This window comes from Nothobranchius furzeri, chromosome 1 (assembly GCF_043380555.1).
Source record: "Nothobranchius furzeri strain GRZ-AD chromosome 1, NfurGRZ-RIMD1, whole genome shotgun sequence".
Lineage (NCBI taxonomy): Eukaryota > Metazoa > Chordata > Actinopteri > Cyprinodontiformes > Nothobranchiidae > Nothobranchius > Nothobranchius furzeri.
The window spans coordinates 35,212,926-35,231,813 of record NC_091741.1 but is presented as its reverse complement, the minus strand read 5'-3'; the positions used below and the strand labels follow the sequence as shown (position 1 = coordinate 35,231,813).

General features: G+C 46.8%; 1 protein-coding gene across 1 annotated transcript in view; it reads left to right on the top strand.

Annotated features, from left to right (window-relative positions):
- Positions 1-16,094, top strand: part of lamb1b (laminin, beta 1b) — a 39,236-nt gene extending 23,142 nt beyond the window's left edge. The window contains exons 23-33 of the mRNA XM_015962333.3: positions 559-655; positions 6,469-6,838; positions 6,913-7,097; positions 8,093-8,334; positions 8,403-8,609; positions 8,687-8,831; positions 8,907-9,114; positions 9,261-9,402; positions 9,530-9,706; positions 9,799-9,958; positions 15,654-16,094. Of these exons, the coding sequence (XP_015817819.3) occupies positions 559-655; positions 6,469-6,838; positions 6,913-7,097; positions 8,093-8,334; positions 8,403-8,609; positions 8,687-8,831; positions 8,907-9,114; positions 9,261-9,402; positions 9,530-9,706; positions 9,799-9,958; positions 15,654-15,793 (2,073 nt within the window). The 3' untranslated portion in view covers positions 15,794-16,094. The remainder of the gene's footprint in view (positions 1-558; positions 656-6,468; positions 6,839-6,912; positions 7,098-8,092; positions 8,335-8,402; positions 8,610-8,686; positions 8,832-8,906; positions 9,115-9,260; positions 9,403-9,529; positions 9,707-9,798; positions 9,959-15,653) is intronic.
- The last annotated feature ends 2,794 nt before the right edge of the window (positions 16,095-18,888 follow it).

Sequence of the window (18,888 nt, the reverse complement as noted above, 5' to 3'; positions counted from 1 at the left end):
GCACCACAGCTGCTGCAGTTTTCTTTGCCAAGAGCATGACGTGCAACTGAAATGGAGTCTTAACTCTCAACAAGCTGCAGTTGCCAAAGTTTTCCTTCCTCGCTGTGGAATAGGGTGAGGAAATTTTCCCAAAACATTTCCCACAGAGAGCAAAACAGCAGGACTGAACCCTCCCACCTAATCACCGGGGTCTGTGTTTGTGAAACTCTCCTGATTTAAACATTTCAGCTAGCTGAGTTTTCTCCGTTTCTGTTCAGCCTCGTTTCTCTTGAACACACAAAAGTGCACGTGAAGAACAGAAAAATGTGCACAAACCCACACACAAACATGTGGGGTTCTGTGTTTACTGGCTCCTGTCCAGCAGAGGAAGGAAGTCTCAGAACACACCGGGCTAAAACTGAATGGACATTTCCCCCCCAAATGAACCGAGCGTTAAAATAACTACAAAGCTTTATTGTGTCTGCATGTGAAACAAAAGCCTTAAAATGGGCAGAAATTAAACAATGAGATTCTGAAGTCTGCATCGTTGACCTGGTTTGTGATGGTTTCTTGCTGCAGGTTACAGGACAGTGTGTGTGCAAGCCAGGATTTGGAGGCCAGACGTGTCGGGAGTGCAGAGAGCTTTTCTGGGGAGATCCAGAGGTCAAATGTCAGGGTAGGGCTTTTTCAACCATCGTGAACATTTACAGTAGCCTGGCAAGCCAGACTAAATAAATGTAATATTTAGTCTGGCAACGCTCCATTGACGGTTCTCGGTTGTGGGGCGGGTTCTACCGTTGTCTTTCAAATGATCTCCGCATTCCACTGGACAATGAATGTGACATACTCACCGCAACAGCCATCGGTAAATGAGGCGGTCAACAGTTCAAGAAGGAGAAAACACGTCATTTTTTCTTAAAAAAAAAAAAGCTCTTGAATCCATCTATCTGCTCCTGATTCTAATGAAGCCCAGGTTCTAATAGTCCAACATGGATGTAAAAGCCATTTCAAACATGCTGTCGCCATCTTGTTTCACTCTGTTGCATCATCCCACCCACCAGGCATATGGAGTGTCCCGATTGGCCCACAAAGCGGATAAAGCTCTGTGATTTGTTCACTAAGCAGATAGAGCACTATGATTGGCCCACCATTATGGACCAATCACAGCTCTTTATGTGTTTGGAACCCCTCTAGAGAGCTGTGATTGGCCAGCCAGAATGCTGTTAGGGGCTGCGGAGGTTCCAGTGGAGCGTTGCTAGACCAAACTTTGCAAAGCAAGGATCTGGTCTCGTTCACTAGGCTAGATTTACAGCACAGCAAGGAAGACAAATCCTCTCAAATTCATAGTAAAACATAAAAAAGAACAGAGTCACATCTGATATAGTTTTTAGAATATTCTGTTTGCCAACGTAAGAAATGATTGTAAAATGTTTTATATTTAAATAAAGTTTAGTCCAAAAAGTTTAAAAAACACTAATCATGACTTAGATGAGCACACACAAGATGAACCCCAAAACGGCCTTTTTTTGGATGTAAATTTTACTTTTATTGTATTTGAAACACGTAGCAGCTCAAATGTTCTTACAAATAACAGTTTTATTTGAAATTAAATTCCACTACAGCTTAATATAAAACAGCAATGATTCAGTCAGTAACACCTCCTTTTGTTGTTCTTTCATTTGACATTTTAATAATCTTTTGTTCTCTTCCCGTTTTCCTTTTCAATCACAGCAACTAGAGTAAATAGAAGAAAAATAATGTTAAAAACAAACATCAGTGATTAATTATCTGCACTTATAGCACCTTTCAGTGTGAGAGGACTCCAAAGTGCTTTACACTACAGTGTATCATTCATTCGTTCACACACACGCTCACACGCTGATGGGGATGAGCTACAATTTTTATTTTATTTATTTATTCTTTATTTAACCAGGAAGGTCCCATCGAGATCTAAAACCTCATTTTCAAGGGAGTCCTGGCCTAGAGGCAGCAAAAGTTACAGTTACTAGACATGTTATGTACAAAGTTACAGAAGGAAGTTACAACACAGGGAATCCGTCTCGAGGGTTCTTAGTCTGGATTTAAACGCATTCAAGGACATAAACTGGGTTAATTTCAGCCTGGTCCGTGCAGAAGGAGCAGAGTGAACGAAAGCTCTTTTGTCCAGTTCGGTGCGAGCTAACGGAACACAAAGTAACAGCTGATCGTCTGACTGTGAGGAGTTACACTTCTCCTTGAGATTAAGTTACAGATGTAGGTGGTCGATATCCAAGCATAGCCGTATAAATGAAGGTGTACCAATGTCCCAACCTCCTGGTGGACAAAGAAGGCCGTCCTACAATCAGTGGCGGTTTTACCATTAGGCATAGGTCGGCGGCCGCCTGGGGCCCCTTATGTGGGGGGGCCCCCTAGCCCTGACTGCAGGCATCCCTCTGTTAATGCCACAATGGACTATTCCTTTAAGACGCCGATGCACAAACAGGAAGTGATTGGTAGTCATTCCACTCCAATCCAGTTGGTGGCAGTAATGCACTAAATTATTATTTGCCAAGTGCCATGAGACCACAAATAAGAAGAAGAAGAGAGGCGAGAGCGTTCGTAACAAACTCGAAGTGGTAGTCAAAACATGAAATGGAGCATGAAATGGAGTTCTCCTAGTGGCTCCAATAAGAGAAAGAAGCAGCTTGTTTCAAAAAACCTTTCATCTTCTTTTTTTTCCCGTGTCCTGTCTGGCTGTGAAGTAAACAGAATTGATGTCTGAATGCTGGTGACACAGATTTACTCTCAGGTGGAGCATCAACGCGTCTGCTTTTAATGTCACGCCTGATACTTAAAACTTTATTGTTATTGTTTTTGAATGCTTTGTAATTCTGACCAGACACGGAGTCAGAGGTGAAAGAGAAAGGAAGAGACAAAAGGTGGGGAGAGAAGGGGGTGGGGGGGTTCCACAAAAATAAACAATAATGAACAAGAGTCTGCTTCTAGACCAGCAGAAAGAGAGAAGAAAAAAACAATGGGACACAACAACAATACAAGATCCAACTATCACTGCGTCAACTTGATGAAGAAATATAAAATCAACATTGTTTAACTGAACAATCACGATAATAAATTACAGTGCATTTAGTGCCAGCCACAGCCTTAAGACATGTGTTGAACGTGCCCAAGTCCATACTTATGAGAGCACCATGTGAGCACCTGTGTGTGTACACGCGCTTGTTTATGTAAGGTTTCTCTATAGGAGCGTCCAATAGAGAGTGTGAGGGGCCACAGATCTGCCCCCCAAAGATGTGTAGGAGACGGAGGGAGCTCCAAATCCCAGAGATCCAGGAGCTGCTCCAGAGCGCAGGGACCCCAGGAAGACTGCGACCAGAAAAGCCCCCGCCCCCCTCGAGAGGTGCAGAGGATTGCCCCGGGGGGCCACAACCAGCAGCCGGCAGAGTCCCGGGAGATATCGGCGGCAAGCCCACAGGCCCGCCCGCAGCCTCCCACCCCCTAGCCGGCCAAGCCCGGGACCCAATGACCCGGGACCCAGGGGCGACCACCCCCGCCGGGGACCCAGCAGAGCCCAAAAAGCTTTTATCTTCACTTCCAAACGTGACGTCGTTTTTCATTGTAAACATCAAAGGAAGCAGAAAGGAAAGACAATAGAAAATGTTTAAAGGGAGGAAAACATGGACCAAAATGGAAAATAGAAAAATAAAGAAAGGCAAAAGCACGGGAGCACTGCCAGGAAGAAGAATGAACTCAGAGGGAGAGAGAGACAGGAAAAAGAGAAGGACTAATAAAAAGTGAAAATAACTCGTGTCAGAAGAGGGGAGAGTTTCGCAAATCCAGTTAAAGATAAGATTGTCGAAAATTTAGTGTAAGGGGGCCCCATGTCGGTGTTCGCCTTGGGCCCCCAAATTGCTAAATCCACCACTGCCTACAATGTAGCCACAGCTGCCCTGGAGCGCACTGACAGAGGCGAGGCTGCCGAGCGCTGGCATCGCCAGTCCCTCTGACCACCACCAGCAGCTAGGGAGGGTTACATGTCTTGCCCAAAGACACAACAGCAGCATTCTCTACCAGGAATCGGGATTGAACCTGCAACCTTCTGATTACTGGACAACCTGATCTAGCTCCTGAGCTACTGCTGCCTGATTTTCATCAGCATAAAATACTTTGATAAATCAGATATAAAAAAATTAAAATCTTTGATAAATCAGATATAAAAAAATTAAAATCTTTATAAACTGTAAAAATGTTCAAGTTTTAAAAGGGTGCGACTTTGTGAGGATTGTTAGTTTTAAGGTTTTTATTTGTGCGTTTGCCACATAGAACATGAGGAAAAGCAGAATCGAACCCGTGGGATGTGAGTCAGCGCCAGCTGAACAGTAGCGGAGGCAAAAAGGGGCAGAAGACACTGAGAAAGAGGCAAAGGCAGGACAGCAGGAGGAGGAAAATGGGATTGATTCCGCTCATGGGAACCAGATGTTCTCCAAAATTCTCAGGACATCACAGACGAACGCCCAGAGATGCCGGGATTCGTAATTTATTCCAGCTGCGATCCCTGCTGCTCTCATAGCTGTTGGTCCAGCTGTTTGCTTCCTGTCTGATCAGATGATCCACCGATGCTGTGAGAAACGAGTGGGAGATGCTGCCGGAGCATCCTAAATACACGCAGCCGCTTCCTATAGACGACTTTTGAAGGTCAAAGGTCTCTTGTTGGCATATTTTTGTGATAAATCAGAGGAAGCTTGCTGGGCTGTAGCTCCAGGATGGATTAGACTGATAGCAGCTGCGGTCATGCATTCCTTCTGTCTGACTCTCAAACGTCTTCCTTCTCAAACGAACGACGGAAACCCTGGTGCTTGTTTTTGTGCAGCGACCCAAACTTAAAGGGTCAGCAGGACCTTCTGAGGTCAACAATCTTTTTCCTGTAGGTGAAAGAGTCCAAATAAACTCTATGTTAACCCAAATGTTAATTTAAGGTCTAGCAGATTATATGTGCTTGTTTTTTATTTCTGAAAACTCAGACAAGAATTAAACAAACACAAACTGTAGTGAAGTCCAGACAAATCAGTTAAAGCTACTATAATAATCATTTTTATGGTTTTGTTGCATCGATTTTTGCATTTTGCATCAAGGTTTTACTCATTTTTTTATTTATTTATGTGAAACCATCGAAAAAAACATAAAATTGCACATGCACTCATCCATATTCCTAGTGCATAAAATAAGACAAAATATGGATTAAAATTAACACATGCTTATGAAGAAAAACAAGAAAATATACAAAAAAAAAGCTAAAGTGTGTGTGTGTCTTTCTTCTCCATCCCCAGTGAGTCGTGGACTACATTTACATGCAGCCAATATCCGGGTTATGATCGGGTTAAGGTCGGTATTCGGGTTTCTGAGTTGATCAGAATAACCCGTTTACAAGCATAAATAGAAAGAGTTACCCCTGACTTGCATAACCCGATTTAAATACGGACGTTGGGGTAGCGTCAGGACGTATGGACTACGTCCAGACGCAATATGCCTCATTTCCGGTTCTTCTTGTTCCGGTATCCCGGAAAACAACATGTTTCCCAGTTCGGAAGAGATAGCGACCGGGTTTGTTTGCGCTTTAGTTTCCTCGTCACTCCAAAAGTGTGGTGCTGTGCCGCGACTCGCCATGTTGCTCCCAACTTGTTGTTTACTTCCGGTGTTCTGGCGCATACGAGACGTCTCGCTACTCAAAAGACCAAGATTCCTTGCGAACAGAGCATGCGCAGAACACACACTTTGATGGGGATATCCCGGTATGCGTTTACACGACCAAACATTCGGGTTAGAAAAGGGTTACCCCAGGTGTAGCGGTTATGAGCATATCCGGGTTTTTGGCGGTGTTTACATGGACCTGCGGAACCGGGTTATTGTGAATATTCGGGTTTTAAAAGGGTTACTGGCCGCATGTAAACGCACTCATGGTGGATGGCTGCTTGTACTGAACCAGGATTCTCAGGAGGTTTCTTCCTGCTAAAAGGGAGTTTTCCTCTCCACTGTCGCTGCATGCTTGCTTAGTATGAGGATTGCTGTATAGTCACTGACACTAGTCAGTGACTCGATGCAACCTGCTGGGTTCCTTATATAGGAAACATTATTTCTGATTGGCTTAATGAACTGACCTGAATTTGAATGTTTATTATGTGAAGTGCCTTGAGACGACTCTTGTCGTGATTTGGCGCTTTATAAATAAACTTGAATTGAATTTAGAGGTGCAGGATCTCTTTTCTTTACTAACTCTTTACTTTCTCTACTAAATCAAAGAAAATTGGAACAACGCAAAAAAAAAAAGATCAGTCATGACATAAATTATACCAGTTCAGTTGAGAATACATTTCTTGATAAAAATAGAAAAAACGGCCAGTTTTATTCCAAAGGAGGAGTATGCTGAAGGCTCTGTCACGAACAAAAATATATAAAAGATTATTTCCACTTTTCTTCCTCTTTTTCTGTTTCCAGCCTGTGACTGTGACCCTCGGGGAATCTCCAGTGAGCAGTGCCACCGAGCCACTGGCGACTGCACCTGCATGGAGGGCGTTTCGGGTCCGAGGTGTGATAAGTGTGCCAGAGACCACTGGGGGGACTTCCCCTCCTGCGAGCCCTGCCATCAGTGTTTTGGTGTCTGGGACACGGTGGTCAGCGAGCTGACCAATCAGACTCGACGTCTGGAGTCCCAGGTAACACAGCTGCTTACCAGCGGAGTGACGGCGCCGTACAAGGAGCTGGTCAGCAGCTTGGAGAAAAACGCCAAGGCTGTGAGAGAGCTAGTGGAGAACAAGACGGCTGCGGTGAAGCTGGAGAAGGTACAAGACCTGACACACCAGATTACGTAAGTAAGAAAACGTAGCAGCCGAGTCTGAGACCTTCTACGGACTTCTACATTAATGTCTCGTGTTGTCTCAGGGGTTTGATGGCGTTCCTCAGCGGGAAGCTGAACACCACAGAGGAAGACCTGGACCTTGTCTTTCATGACAAGAACATCACAGATAAGGATTTAGATGATCTGACGGATGAGGCCACCATGCTGGAGAAAAAGGTGGAAGAGCTGAGACAGCAGGTCTACAATGCCAAGAACGCCAACATCCACGGTAACTGAATAAAACAAGACTTTCTTTTATTTTGAAATATCCGAGGGGAAGTAACATTTCAGGAGCGAATAAGAAGAAGGGGGCATTCCCATTTTTGTAGGAGGCGTTCCCGTTTACAAACTAAAATGCCCTTTTTAGCGGCTGGCCGGATGATATTGGCCTGGCCTAGCAAGGTGATGTCTTGCTAGGCCAGGCGCCTTACTTGTGAGGATGCTGTCCTTCCTTGGTCAAAGAAAACATTTAAATGAATGAGCGATCAGCCCGATAGCTACAATTAGTTGACTTACGTTTAAACTTGAAATTTGCCCCCGAAGTAACTGCCGGTGTTACGTTGATATGTGTTCCCCCCTCGAGATCTGTTTCTTTTGCACCCAGCGGCGAGTTTGAACCATCCACTCGCAAAAAAATGTCCTAACCCTCACCCTAACCATAAACCTGAAACAAACCTAAAAACTGTGCTACACATAATATTCGCAAAAATTATATTTATGCAAAACATAAATTTGTGGTGGTTATGGGTAGGGTAAGGGTTAGGGTTATTTCTTGTGATTGGGTCGATTCCACTTGCAGCTGGGTGCAAGAGTAACAGCTCTTGAGGGGGAACACATATCGACGTAACACCAGCTTCTGATCCGCAGTCCTTTTGAAAATACCGCGCTGCATTCTGGGAAGTTTTTGACCAAGGCCAGGCTACAAGTCACCTCCCATGTATCCTTGCTCAGCTAGCTAAACGGCTAACGAGCGGGTGCCTCGGCGGAACATGAACGTTGGAAACATGCAGGAAACTTTTTACTAATTGTCTTAATGACCTGAACTATATGGGTGTTTACTTTGTGAACGACTCGTCGTGATTTTACGCCGTATAAATAGACTGAGTTGAATTAAATGTGGTCATGGCTGTTAACTGTTCAGCACCCATAGGAAATAATCAGAGGCTCACTGTTTTACCAATGACATTTACCTGGCTTCCTGCCTTATTCCCTAACCCTTTACAGGAGCCATGAACACTATTTCTGCTGCATATATGGAGTCCCAAAATGCAGAGCTACGTTCAAATGCCTCCAGCAGCGATCCAGGCAACACGATAGAGCAGTCAGCCGCAGTACGGAAAGCCACAGAGGACAAACTCAGCAGCAGTCAAAGGGAATTTGACCGCAAACACCAAAGAAATGAACAGAAGCTGGAAAAACTGTCCAACGAGCTGAAAATTTTGGACATGTCCCCGCTTAGTGAGAAGGTGAGAGCCCCCAAAATTTAAAAAGTTTCCACACTGCCAACTTTTATTGGAATTTAATGTTTGTGTAGATGTGTGGCGGTGCAGCTGGAGCTGAAGGTGAGGGCTGCGCTCCCTGTGGTGGGCTGGGTTGTGTCGGGGAAAATGGAGCGCCACACTGTGGAGGAGAGGGATGCAGCGGCCTCATCACAAAGTCTAAAAATGTTCTTAAGGTGTCCCAGAACCTGGACCAGGAGATCCAAGAGGCTGTGCAGGAGGTGGACAAGCTCTCCAGGATGGTAGGAGACGTTTGTTAGAAGCAGTTTAAGATAAACGAGGTTAACGCCAGAAAATGACTGGACCTGTTTGGGGTCAGGTGTGGGACGCCAACATGCGTGCTAATGAGGCCAAGGTGAAAGCGATGGAGGTGTTGATCAAGTCCAACCGAAGCAGAGAGAGAGTTGAGGAGAGCAACGACCAGCTCCGCAACCTCATCCAGGAGATACGAGAACTTCTCTCCAGTGAGTTGCGTTCATTCAGCCGCGTCTTGTGGCTCAAAACACCTCTGCAGTTTATTTTTTGTTTTGTTTATCCAGATGACAAAGCAGACAAGTCGGTGATCGAGGCGGTGGCCAATGACGTCCTAGCTCTGGAGATGCCCACATCTGCGAAAAAACTACAGGAGCTGACAAACGAGATCAGGGAGAAGGTCAGCACTCTGACCAGCGTGGAGACGATCCTCAGTCGGAGCGCAGAGGACGTCCAAGCTGCAGAGTCCCTCTTGAGACAGGCCAAAGCAGCCAGGTAACGTGTTGTCCTAAAGCGCCAAAAAGAAGAATTCTCCACAAGTAACGACGACTTGGTCTAGAAATCTAACACGTAGACGATCGACTAAAACGTGAACCAGCGTCTTGCATTCAAGAACCTAACGTCCTCTTTCTTCCTGTCAGTGAGGAAGCGTCAAACTTGAAGGAGAAATCAGACGCGGTGAACGCAGCACTGAACGAGACTGAGCATGCTCAGAACACCACCCTGCACGCCATCCTGCTGGCTCAGAAAAACATCGCAGGAACGTTGCAGCTGCTGAACTCTGTGAGTCTGACTTTACAAATGATCTCTCAGTATAATACAAATCACACAAAGGCAGGAAGAACAAGAAAATGATTGCACGTCCGTTAAAGTTTACATGTTTAAAAAGCGACTGGTGTGTGCGCGTCAGGCTGAGACGGAGACAGAGAAGTCCGAGCTGAAGCTCAGCAACACCACGGGCCGTCTGGTGCAGCTGGAGCGGGAGGTCGGCCTGCTGAGGCAGAACATCCTGGAAATGAACCAGAAGGTGGAAACAACTGAACGGATCACCGAGCAGGCCAGACAGAACGCTGAGGAGGCGCAGCGGGTCTCGAGCACACACTCACCGTGACTTCCAACAGCAGCTCGCATTTAAGATGTCGATGTCTGATCCTCATCCGTTTGGTGCTTTGTGTGTAGGAGTTCGATGACAAGGTCAAAGATCAGTTTGAGGTGATGGAGGAGCAAATGGTGGATAAAGGGGAGTCGGTGCTGCAGGCAAGAAGGAGAGCAGATGAACTGCAGCAAGAAGCCAGAGAGCTGCTGGAGCAGAGCAGCGAGAAGCTGCAGAGACTCGGAGGTGAGCAGTTTCACTGCGTGTTCATAGTTTCATGATGTTACAACCTTCACTAATCACGGGTGGCATTTAGAGGTCAGGGGTCTCATTTATCAAACATGGCGTAGAATCCTCACTAAAATCGTACTTAAGCTCCTTACTTACTCCAAGTAGGTGTGTGATCTATCAAACATGGAGGACGCACAGCTGCACGCAACCTCCGCTTCATAAATCAGAGACTATCTAGAAAGGTTCTCAGCTGCATTTTAGTCACATCCCACCCTCACCCTAACCCTAACCCTAACCCGGCCACCCTACGGAGGAAACTCATTTCGGCCGCTTGTATCCGCGATCTCGTTCTTTCGGTCATTACCCAAAGCTCATGACCATAGGTGAGGATTGGGAGGTAGATCGACCGGTAAATCGAGAGCCTGGCTTTCTGGCTCAGCTCCCTCTTCCCCACGACAGATCGGCTCAGCGTCCGCATCACTGCAGACGCCGAACCAATCCGCCTGTCGATCTCCCGATCCCTCCTACCCTCACTCGTGAACAAGACCCCGAGATACTTAAACTCCTCCACTTGAGGTAGGACCTCTCCCCCGACCCGGAGGTGGCAAGCCACCCTTTTCCGGTCGAGAACCATGGTCTCAGATTTGGAGGTGCTGATCCTCATCCCAGCCGCTTCACATTCGGCCGCGAACCTACCCAGCAAGAGCTGAAGGTCAGAGCTGGATGAAGCTAGGAGGACCACATCATCTGCAAAAAGCAGAGACGAGATTCTCCTGCCACCAAACTCGACACACTCCACACCACGGCTGCATCTAGAAATTCTGTCCATAAAAGTGATGAACAGAACCGGTGACAAAGGGCAGCCCTGGCGGAGTCCAACCCTCACTGGGAACAGGTCCGACTTACTACCGGCTATGCGGACCAAACTCACGCTCCTCTGGTAAAGGGACTGAATGGCCCTTAACAGAAAGCCACCCACCCCATACTCCTGGAGCGTCCCCCACAGGGTGCCCCTGGGGACACGGTCATAAGCCTTCTCCAAATCCACAAAGCACATGTGGATTGGTTGGGCAAACTCCCATGCCCCCTCCATCACCCTTGCAAGGGTATAGAGCTGGTCCACAGTTCCACGGCCAGGACGAAAACCACATTGCTCCTCCTCTATCTGAGATTCAACTATCGATCGGACCCTCCTCTCCAGTACCTTGGCGTAGACCTTTCCAGGGAGGCTGAGGAGTGTGATCCCCCTATAGTTGGAACACACCCTCAGGTCACCCTTCTTAAAGATGGGGACCACCACCCCGGTCTGCCACTCCCTAGGAACTGCCCCCGATGACCACGCAATGTTGTAGAGACGTGTCAACCATGACAGCCCTACAACATCCATAGCCTTGAGATACCCAGGACGAACCTCATCCGCCCCCGGGGCTCCGCCGCTGTGTAGTTGTTTGACTACCTCAGCAACTTCTGCCCCCGAGATCGGACAGTCCATCCCCAGGCCTCCCAGCTCTGGTTCCTCCTCGGAATGCGCATTGGTGGGATTGAGGAGCTCCTCAAAGTATTCCTTCCACCGTCCGACTATAGCCTCAGTTGACGTCAGCAGCTCCCCATCCCCACTGTAAACAGTGTGAGCGAGTTGCTGCCTTCCTCTCCTGAGGCGCCGGACAGTTTGCCAGAACCTCTTTGGAGCCGATCGATAGTCTTTCTCCATGGCCTCACCAAACTCCTCCCACGCCCGAGATTTTGCCTCGGCAACTGCCACTGCTGCACCCCGCTTGGCTATCCGGTACCTGTCTGCTGCCTCCGGAGACCCACAGACCAGCCACGCCCTGTAGGCCTCCTTCTTCAGCCTGACGGCTCCCCGAACCTCTGGTGTCCACCAGCGGGTACGGGGGTTGCCACCACGACTGGCACCGGCCACCTTACGACCACAGCTAACAACAGCCGCCTCGACAATCGCAGAGTGGAACAAGGCCCACTCGGACTCAATGTCCCCCACTGCTCTCGGGACGTGGTCAAAGCTCTGCCGGAGGTGGGAGTTGAAGACCGTCTTGACAGGTTCTTCTGCCAGGCGTTCCCAGCAGACCCTCACTATGCGTTTGGGTCTGCCAGGTCTACGCGGCATGTTCCCTTGCCATCTGATCCAACTCACCACCAGGTGGTGATCAGTTGACAGCTACGCCCCTCTCTTCACTCGGGTGTCCAAAACATACGGCCGCAGGTCAGATGATACGACTACAAAATCTATCATCGACCTGTGACCTAGGCTGCCCTGGTACCAAGTGTACCGGTGGGCATCCTTATGTTCGAACATGGTGTTCGTTATGGCCAAACTGCGGCTTGCACAGAAGTCCAATAACAAAACACCGCTCGAGTTCAGATTAGGTGGGCCGTTCCTCCCAATCACACCCCTCCAGGTCAAGCTGTCATTGCCCACGTGAGCATTGAAGTCCCCCAGCAGGACAATGGAGTCCCCTGATGGAGCACTATCTAGCACTCGTCCCAGGGACTCCAAAAAGGGTGGGTACTCTGAACTGATATTTGGCCCATAAGCACAAACAACAGTCAGGACCCGTTCCCCGACCCGAAGGCGCAAGGAAGCTACCCTCTTGTCCCCCGGGGTAAACCCCAACACACAGGCAGAGAGTCTCGGGGCTAACAAAAAGCCAACCCCAGCCCTCCGCCTCTCACCCAGAGCAACTCCAGCAAAGTAGAGTGTCCAACCCCTCTCCAGGTCTCGGGTTCCAGAGCCAATGCAATGTGTCGAGGTGAGTCCGACTATATCTAGCCGGTACCGCTCAACCTCTGCCACAAGCTCCGGCTCCTTCCCCGCCAGCGAGGTGACGTTCCATGTCCCAAAAACTAGTTTTCTTGTCCGGGGATTGGACCGCCAAGGCTCCCGCCTTGGTCTGCCACCCGATTCGCATTGCACCGGACCCTTCATGTTCCTCCTGCGGGTGGTGGGTCCACAGTTGGACGAGCCCATGTATCCGGTTCGGGCTGGGCCCGGCCGGGCCCCATGGGCGAAAGCCCGGCCACCAGGCGCTCGCTCACGGGCCCCAACCCCAGGCCTGGCTCCAGGGTGGGACCCCGGTAACCCTCCGGGCCGGGTACTCCGACTCTTCGTTTTAACCGCCATGAAAGATCCTTCGAACCGTTCTTTGTCTCACCCTTCACCTAAGACCAATTTGTCATGGGAGACCCTACCAGGGGCACTAAGTGCCCCAGACAACATAGCTCCTAGGATCATTAGGGCACTCAAACTCCTCCACCACGATAAGGTGACGGTTCAAGGATTGCAAAACTAATAAGAGAAAATCCACAGAGTGGCACAGCGTTGCTGAAGCCGTCAATGTTGTGAGTTGTTCAGAGAGATCTGTGGCGGATATAAAAAAATAATGGTCCAATCGGGATTTGATCCCCAGACTCCCAGGTGAAAGTCACGCACGCTAACCAGTCATCCAAACCGAGATCTCCCTTGTACAAGTAGGCAGGGCCCATGATCAATCGGGTCACAGTGACAGGACACACACTGTCACAGACGCATGACATTCTGTCTCAATCTGTCCCCCTGCTGATATTCTGCGCTTCAGGCTGTGTGTGTGTGTGTGCGCGCGCGTGTGCATATGGGGGGTCTTGTTCTGTGTGAACAGGAAGCGGTACAAGTGAAAATGCTGCAGGATTTCATAATTGTATCTTCTCAGCAGCAGCGCAGCAGGTGCTCTCCGTGTCCAACACGTGTGTAAGCCAGGTCCTTAGTCAGCTTAAAGTTGCGCACATTTTCCGCTAAGTTTTCTTTCATGAATCCCAAAGTTTGCGTGGAATGTTGCTCACGCAGTTTTCCGACCCCGTTTTGTGCGTAAGCACGCTTGATGAATGAGCCCCCTGCTGTTCTCCATAAGCCTGCTGTGGTCTCTAGTCTGAATGAATGCCTTGTGATTTGTGTTCTGTGGGGGAACAAAAGCTCTGGTGCTCCAGTATGAGGAAGTAGAAGTCAGCTGGAGGGAAGGGGACAGAAGGTTACTGGATTACGAGACTTACTAATTAATATTCATGGTGTGCAAACGTCTCACACCTGATTGGTTAACAGCACGACAGCTCTGCTCGCCCTTCTCTTTTGGGTAAAAGGCTGGCCCCAACACTGATGTTTTATCTCTTTATCAAAACCTTGAACATGTCCCACCTTGTCATGGAGTAGCTAATGCTAATAGTTAGCTTGCACTAGCCAAGACAAATGGCCGTTTCTCAATACTCAAGGACGCTAGTACGCTCTTGTGTACTAGACAAGTGTGTTCTTGGCAAGGACACCAGAAAGTCCGTTCCACCGAGGACGGCATTTGGAACAGAACCGTTTTCAGTTGTGTCCTTTAAACAAGCGCTGCTTGTTGCTACAGTTAAAAAAAAAACCACCTGACATAAACATAAAAGTCTAGTTTGTTCCTTAAAGAGCAAGTCACCCCCTGCCAGATTCTTGCTCAACTCCCACTTCCTGTTTGAAAAATGCAACAAATGTTGTTGCCTAGCAGACCGAGAGGGCGGAGCCGCTAACAAATACACACGCATGACATTGTGACATCATAATGTACCATCTAACATCACAGTGTACCTCTTAGCCAATAGTGATGGCAGATTTAAATTCAAATGCAGTGCTGAGTTTTTGCCTGACGACGGTGCATCGCTGGCAGTTTTAGGCAGAAAATTAAAATTTTAACTAAGATGCAGTAAAGTGCAGAATTATTGACTCAATTTGTCTACAGCACGATTGGACACTCATTTATATAGTTTTATCAGCAAATAAATGGTGATTTGGAGTGACTTGCTCTTTAAATAACTAAATAACAACAAGAACGTATTATTTGTATTATACTTGGCCCACTTTTGATGAAAACTATTAAAATACTATCATTTCTCACTCTTTAATGAATAAAATTAGTTTATTTTTCATCAGAACAGCACTACGGTGCTTTTATTTTGACAGTGGGTTAGCTAATTAGCGTTTTGAAGGATCATGAGGAGTGAAACCCAGACACACAGCAAAATTTACAGTTTACACAGGATTATTTACAATAACCTTAAATTATTTTATTTATATTTCGAATGTAAACATTACAGTTATCAGCTTTCTCCTCTGATGTTCGGAGTTTAACGGTTTGCGACGCAATGCATTACGGGAAAACTTTGCTGTCCCAAGTCTGCGGAAGGATGCACTGATGCATCCTCGATACAGTGGGCGGAGCAAGAACACATCCTCGATACAGTGGGCGGAGCAAGAACACATCCGGGAACTTTGAGCGAACTTGCCGTTATGCATAATTAGGATGGGAACAGTCCTTGGGCCATCATTGATGACGTTCCACAAGGATGTGATTACACAAGTCTTGAAAAGTATGCATATTGAGAAACGGCTTCTCTCTTGGCTACAAAGATCCGTACAGCCTTTTGCAGTCCCAAATCAAGGTGGGCGGAGCCATGAGTGCAAATCTTCCCTGTGAGGTAGAGAACCCGGCTTTTTCTAACCCGAACTTTTTCTCGTCTGGCTCCACGTGTCAAACGCAGGTGATGCGGGTTGAACATTTTCACATTCAGCATGTATGTGAAACTCAGAGTGACCGATGTATTACATGAGGCTTTTAGGATCATCAGCATTGCATTCTCAGAGAAAACTTTCATTTACATCAGCATCAGCTAACATTTATTGGTGTGTTTGCAGAGCTGGAGAACTCTTATGAAGCCAATCAGCACATCCTGGAGATCAAAGCTGCAGAGCTGGATGAGCTAGAACAAACTGCCCGCCGCATCCTGGACGAGATGAGCCAAAAAGTGACCCAGTACATCTCCTGTCAGAATTAAAACCGTCACCAGCTGGAACGATAAAGTTGTCTCTGCTACCGGATGACTCTGCCCTTTTGTAGCTGATCAAACCAAACACTGTGATTTATTTGAGATTGTCAGTGCCAAAGTGTTAAAAGCTGCCAGAGAGCATTAAAGTGTCTCAAAGGAAACCACTAAAAGCCAGCGTGACCTCAAAACCAAGAATGTGTGGAGAAATTTCAATGAGTTAGTTTCATAAGTTACTGAAACCGTTTTAACTGCATATGAGTGATAAGTGTTCATTACTGAAACATTAAAGTTTAGCTATAACAAATATAAACTGAAGCGTTTCAGTCGTCGTTTTTGTGTCTGTTGATGGAAACATTGGTTTTGCGTGCAGAAGTCCTTTTGCAAAACCTTTTCTACAGCTTGGCTTTTTGTGGGCAATCATTTATTGCAAAGTTGTCTTGAGCAACAATTTGCAGGGTTTACAAGAGACTTAACACAAACACACACACACACACACAACAAAAATATAAACGTAACACCTTTGTTTCTGCTCTGATTTTTCATGAGATGGACTTAAAGATCTAAAATTCATTCCAGATATACAATATCACCATTTCTCTCAAACATTGTTCACAAATCAGTCTAAATGTGTGATAGTGAGCACTTCTGCTTTGCTGAGATAATCCATCCCACCTCACAGGTGTGCCACATCAAGATGCTGATCTGACATGAGTAGTGCACAGGTGTACCTTATACTGCCCACAATAAAAGGCCACCCTGGAATGTGCAGTTGTTTGTTTTATTGGGGGTCTGGGGACTCGGAACCGGTCAGTATCTGGTGTGACCACCATTTGCCTCATGCAGTGCAACACATCTTCTTCGCATAGAGTTTATCAGATTGTCAATTGTGGCCTGTGGAATGTTGGTCCACTCCTCTTCAATGGCTGTGCGAAGTTGTTGGATATTAGTGGAAACTGGTACACGCTGTCGTATACTCCGGTCAAGTACATCCCAAACATGCTCAGCGGGTGACATGTCCGGTGAGTATGCTGGCCATGCAAGAACTGGGACATTTTCAGCTTCCAAGAATTGTGTACAGATCTTTGCTACATGGGGCCGTGCATTATCTTGCTGGAACATGAGGTGATGTTCATGGATGTACGGCACAACAATGGGCCTCAGGATCTCATCACTGTATCTCTGTGCTTTCAAAATGCCATCAATAAAATGCACCTGCGTTCTTCATCCATAACAGATGCCTGCCCATACCATAACCCCCACACCACCATGGGCCACTCGATCCACAACATTTGGGCCATTCCCATCTGTACCGGGTCGGCCCGGGCCGGGTAGCGTAGGTTGTTTACATATCTGGGTGGCCTGGTATTTTTCTGGGCCAACCAAGGCTCATTCTCAGCCCTCTTCTCGAGGGGGTCTGCTTCAGGCCGACCAGGGCCAACACACCCACTGCTGACAGCAAATTCACACCTTCCATTAGAGCAAGCCTCTGATTGGTGGGTAGAATCAGCCCACATGGGCTTAAGACAAGGATGTGTGGAATCAACCGGGCCAGGCTGGGGCCCACTGGCGCTACCCGGCCCGGGCCGACCTGGTACAGATGGGAATGGCCCAATTGACATCAGCAAAGCGCTCACCCACACGACGCCACACACGCTGTCTGCCATCTGCCCTGAGAGTGGGCAGTATAAGGTACACCTGTGCACTACTCATGATGTCGGATCAGCATCTTGATGTGGCACACCTGTGAGGTGGGATGGATTATCTCAGCAAAGCAGAAGTGCTCACTATCACACATTTAGACTGATTTGTGAACAATGTTTGAGAGAAATGGTGATATTGTGTATCTGGAATGAATTTTAGATCTTTAAGTCCATCTCATGAAAAATCGGAGCAGAAACAAAGGTGTTGCGTTTATATTTTTGAGTGTATATATATATGTATATACATATATTTACATACATGTATATAAATATATGTATATACATATATACACGTATATATATATATGTATATATATTTACATATACATATATATGTAATTATATATACATATATTTATATATACATATGTATATATAAATATATACATACATAAATGTATATACATATATATAAAAACTTCAAACTGCTAAACATTGATGCATTGCTCTAAAAATATACATTTGTTGAATTATAGTTTACTGTCTGCAGTGATGCGGGCGTTGTACCGGTCTGTCGTGGTGAAGAGAGAGCTGAGTCAGAAGGCAAAGCTCTCGATTTACCGGTCGTTCTACGTTCCTACCCTCACCTATGGTCATGAGCTTTGGGTAGTGACTGAAAGAACGAGATTGCGGATACAAGCGGCCGAAATGAGTTTCCTCCGCATGGTGGCCGGGCTCAGCCTTAGAGATAGGGTGAGAAGATCGGTCATCCGGGAGGGGCTCAGAGTAGATCTGTTGTTCATCCTCATCAAGAGGAGCCAGTGGAGGTTGCTCGGGCATGTGGTCAGGATGCCTCCTGGTGATGTTTTCCGGGCACGTCCAATTGGGAGGAGGCCCAAAGGAAGACCCGGCACACGCCTTGGGATTCCCCAGAAGAGCTGGCCCAAGTAGCTGAGGAGAGGGAAGTCTGGGCGGCTTAGGCTGCTGCCCCCGCGACCCGACTGAATAAGCAGCTGAAAATGGATGGATGGAGTTCACTGTTTGAATACATTAAATAAAGAAAAAGCATATTTACTTTTTTTATTTTCAAATGGGACTTGAACATTTAGGTTCTGCAAAAAGTATTTTTCAGATACTGGTACCAAAACCAGGAACCATTAAATACAATCAAGGAGAATCAGAAGGTACCCTGCCCCATTAAAGGCTGTCCCTAACCCATTTTTAGAAAGTATCTTTTAGCACAATTACTGAAAAAAATACTGTTTGTGTTAAAAAAATATACTTATAAAAACAAATCACCCACCGTGTAAAAAACATCAAAAAATCATTACCACACCCGTCTTAGTGGATCAGTACTTACACACACTCTGTAGTAGCTGCTGATGAGGTTTGTCAAGCCGTTACCTTCTGAATAATTACAGTATTTATGAAAACTTGTAAAAAACAAAACAAAACAAAAAAACA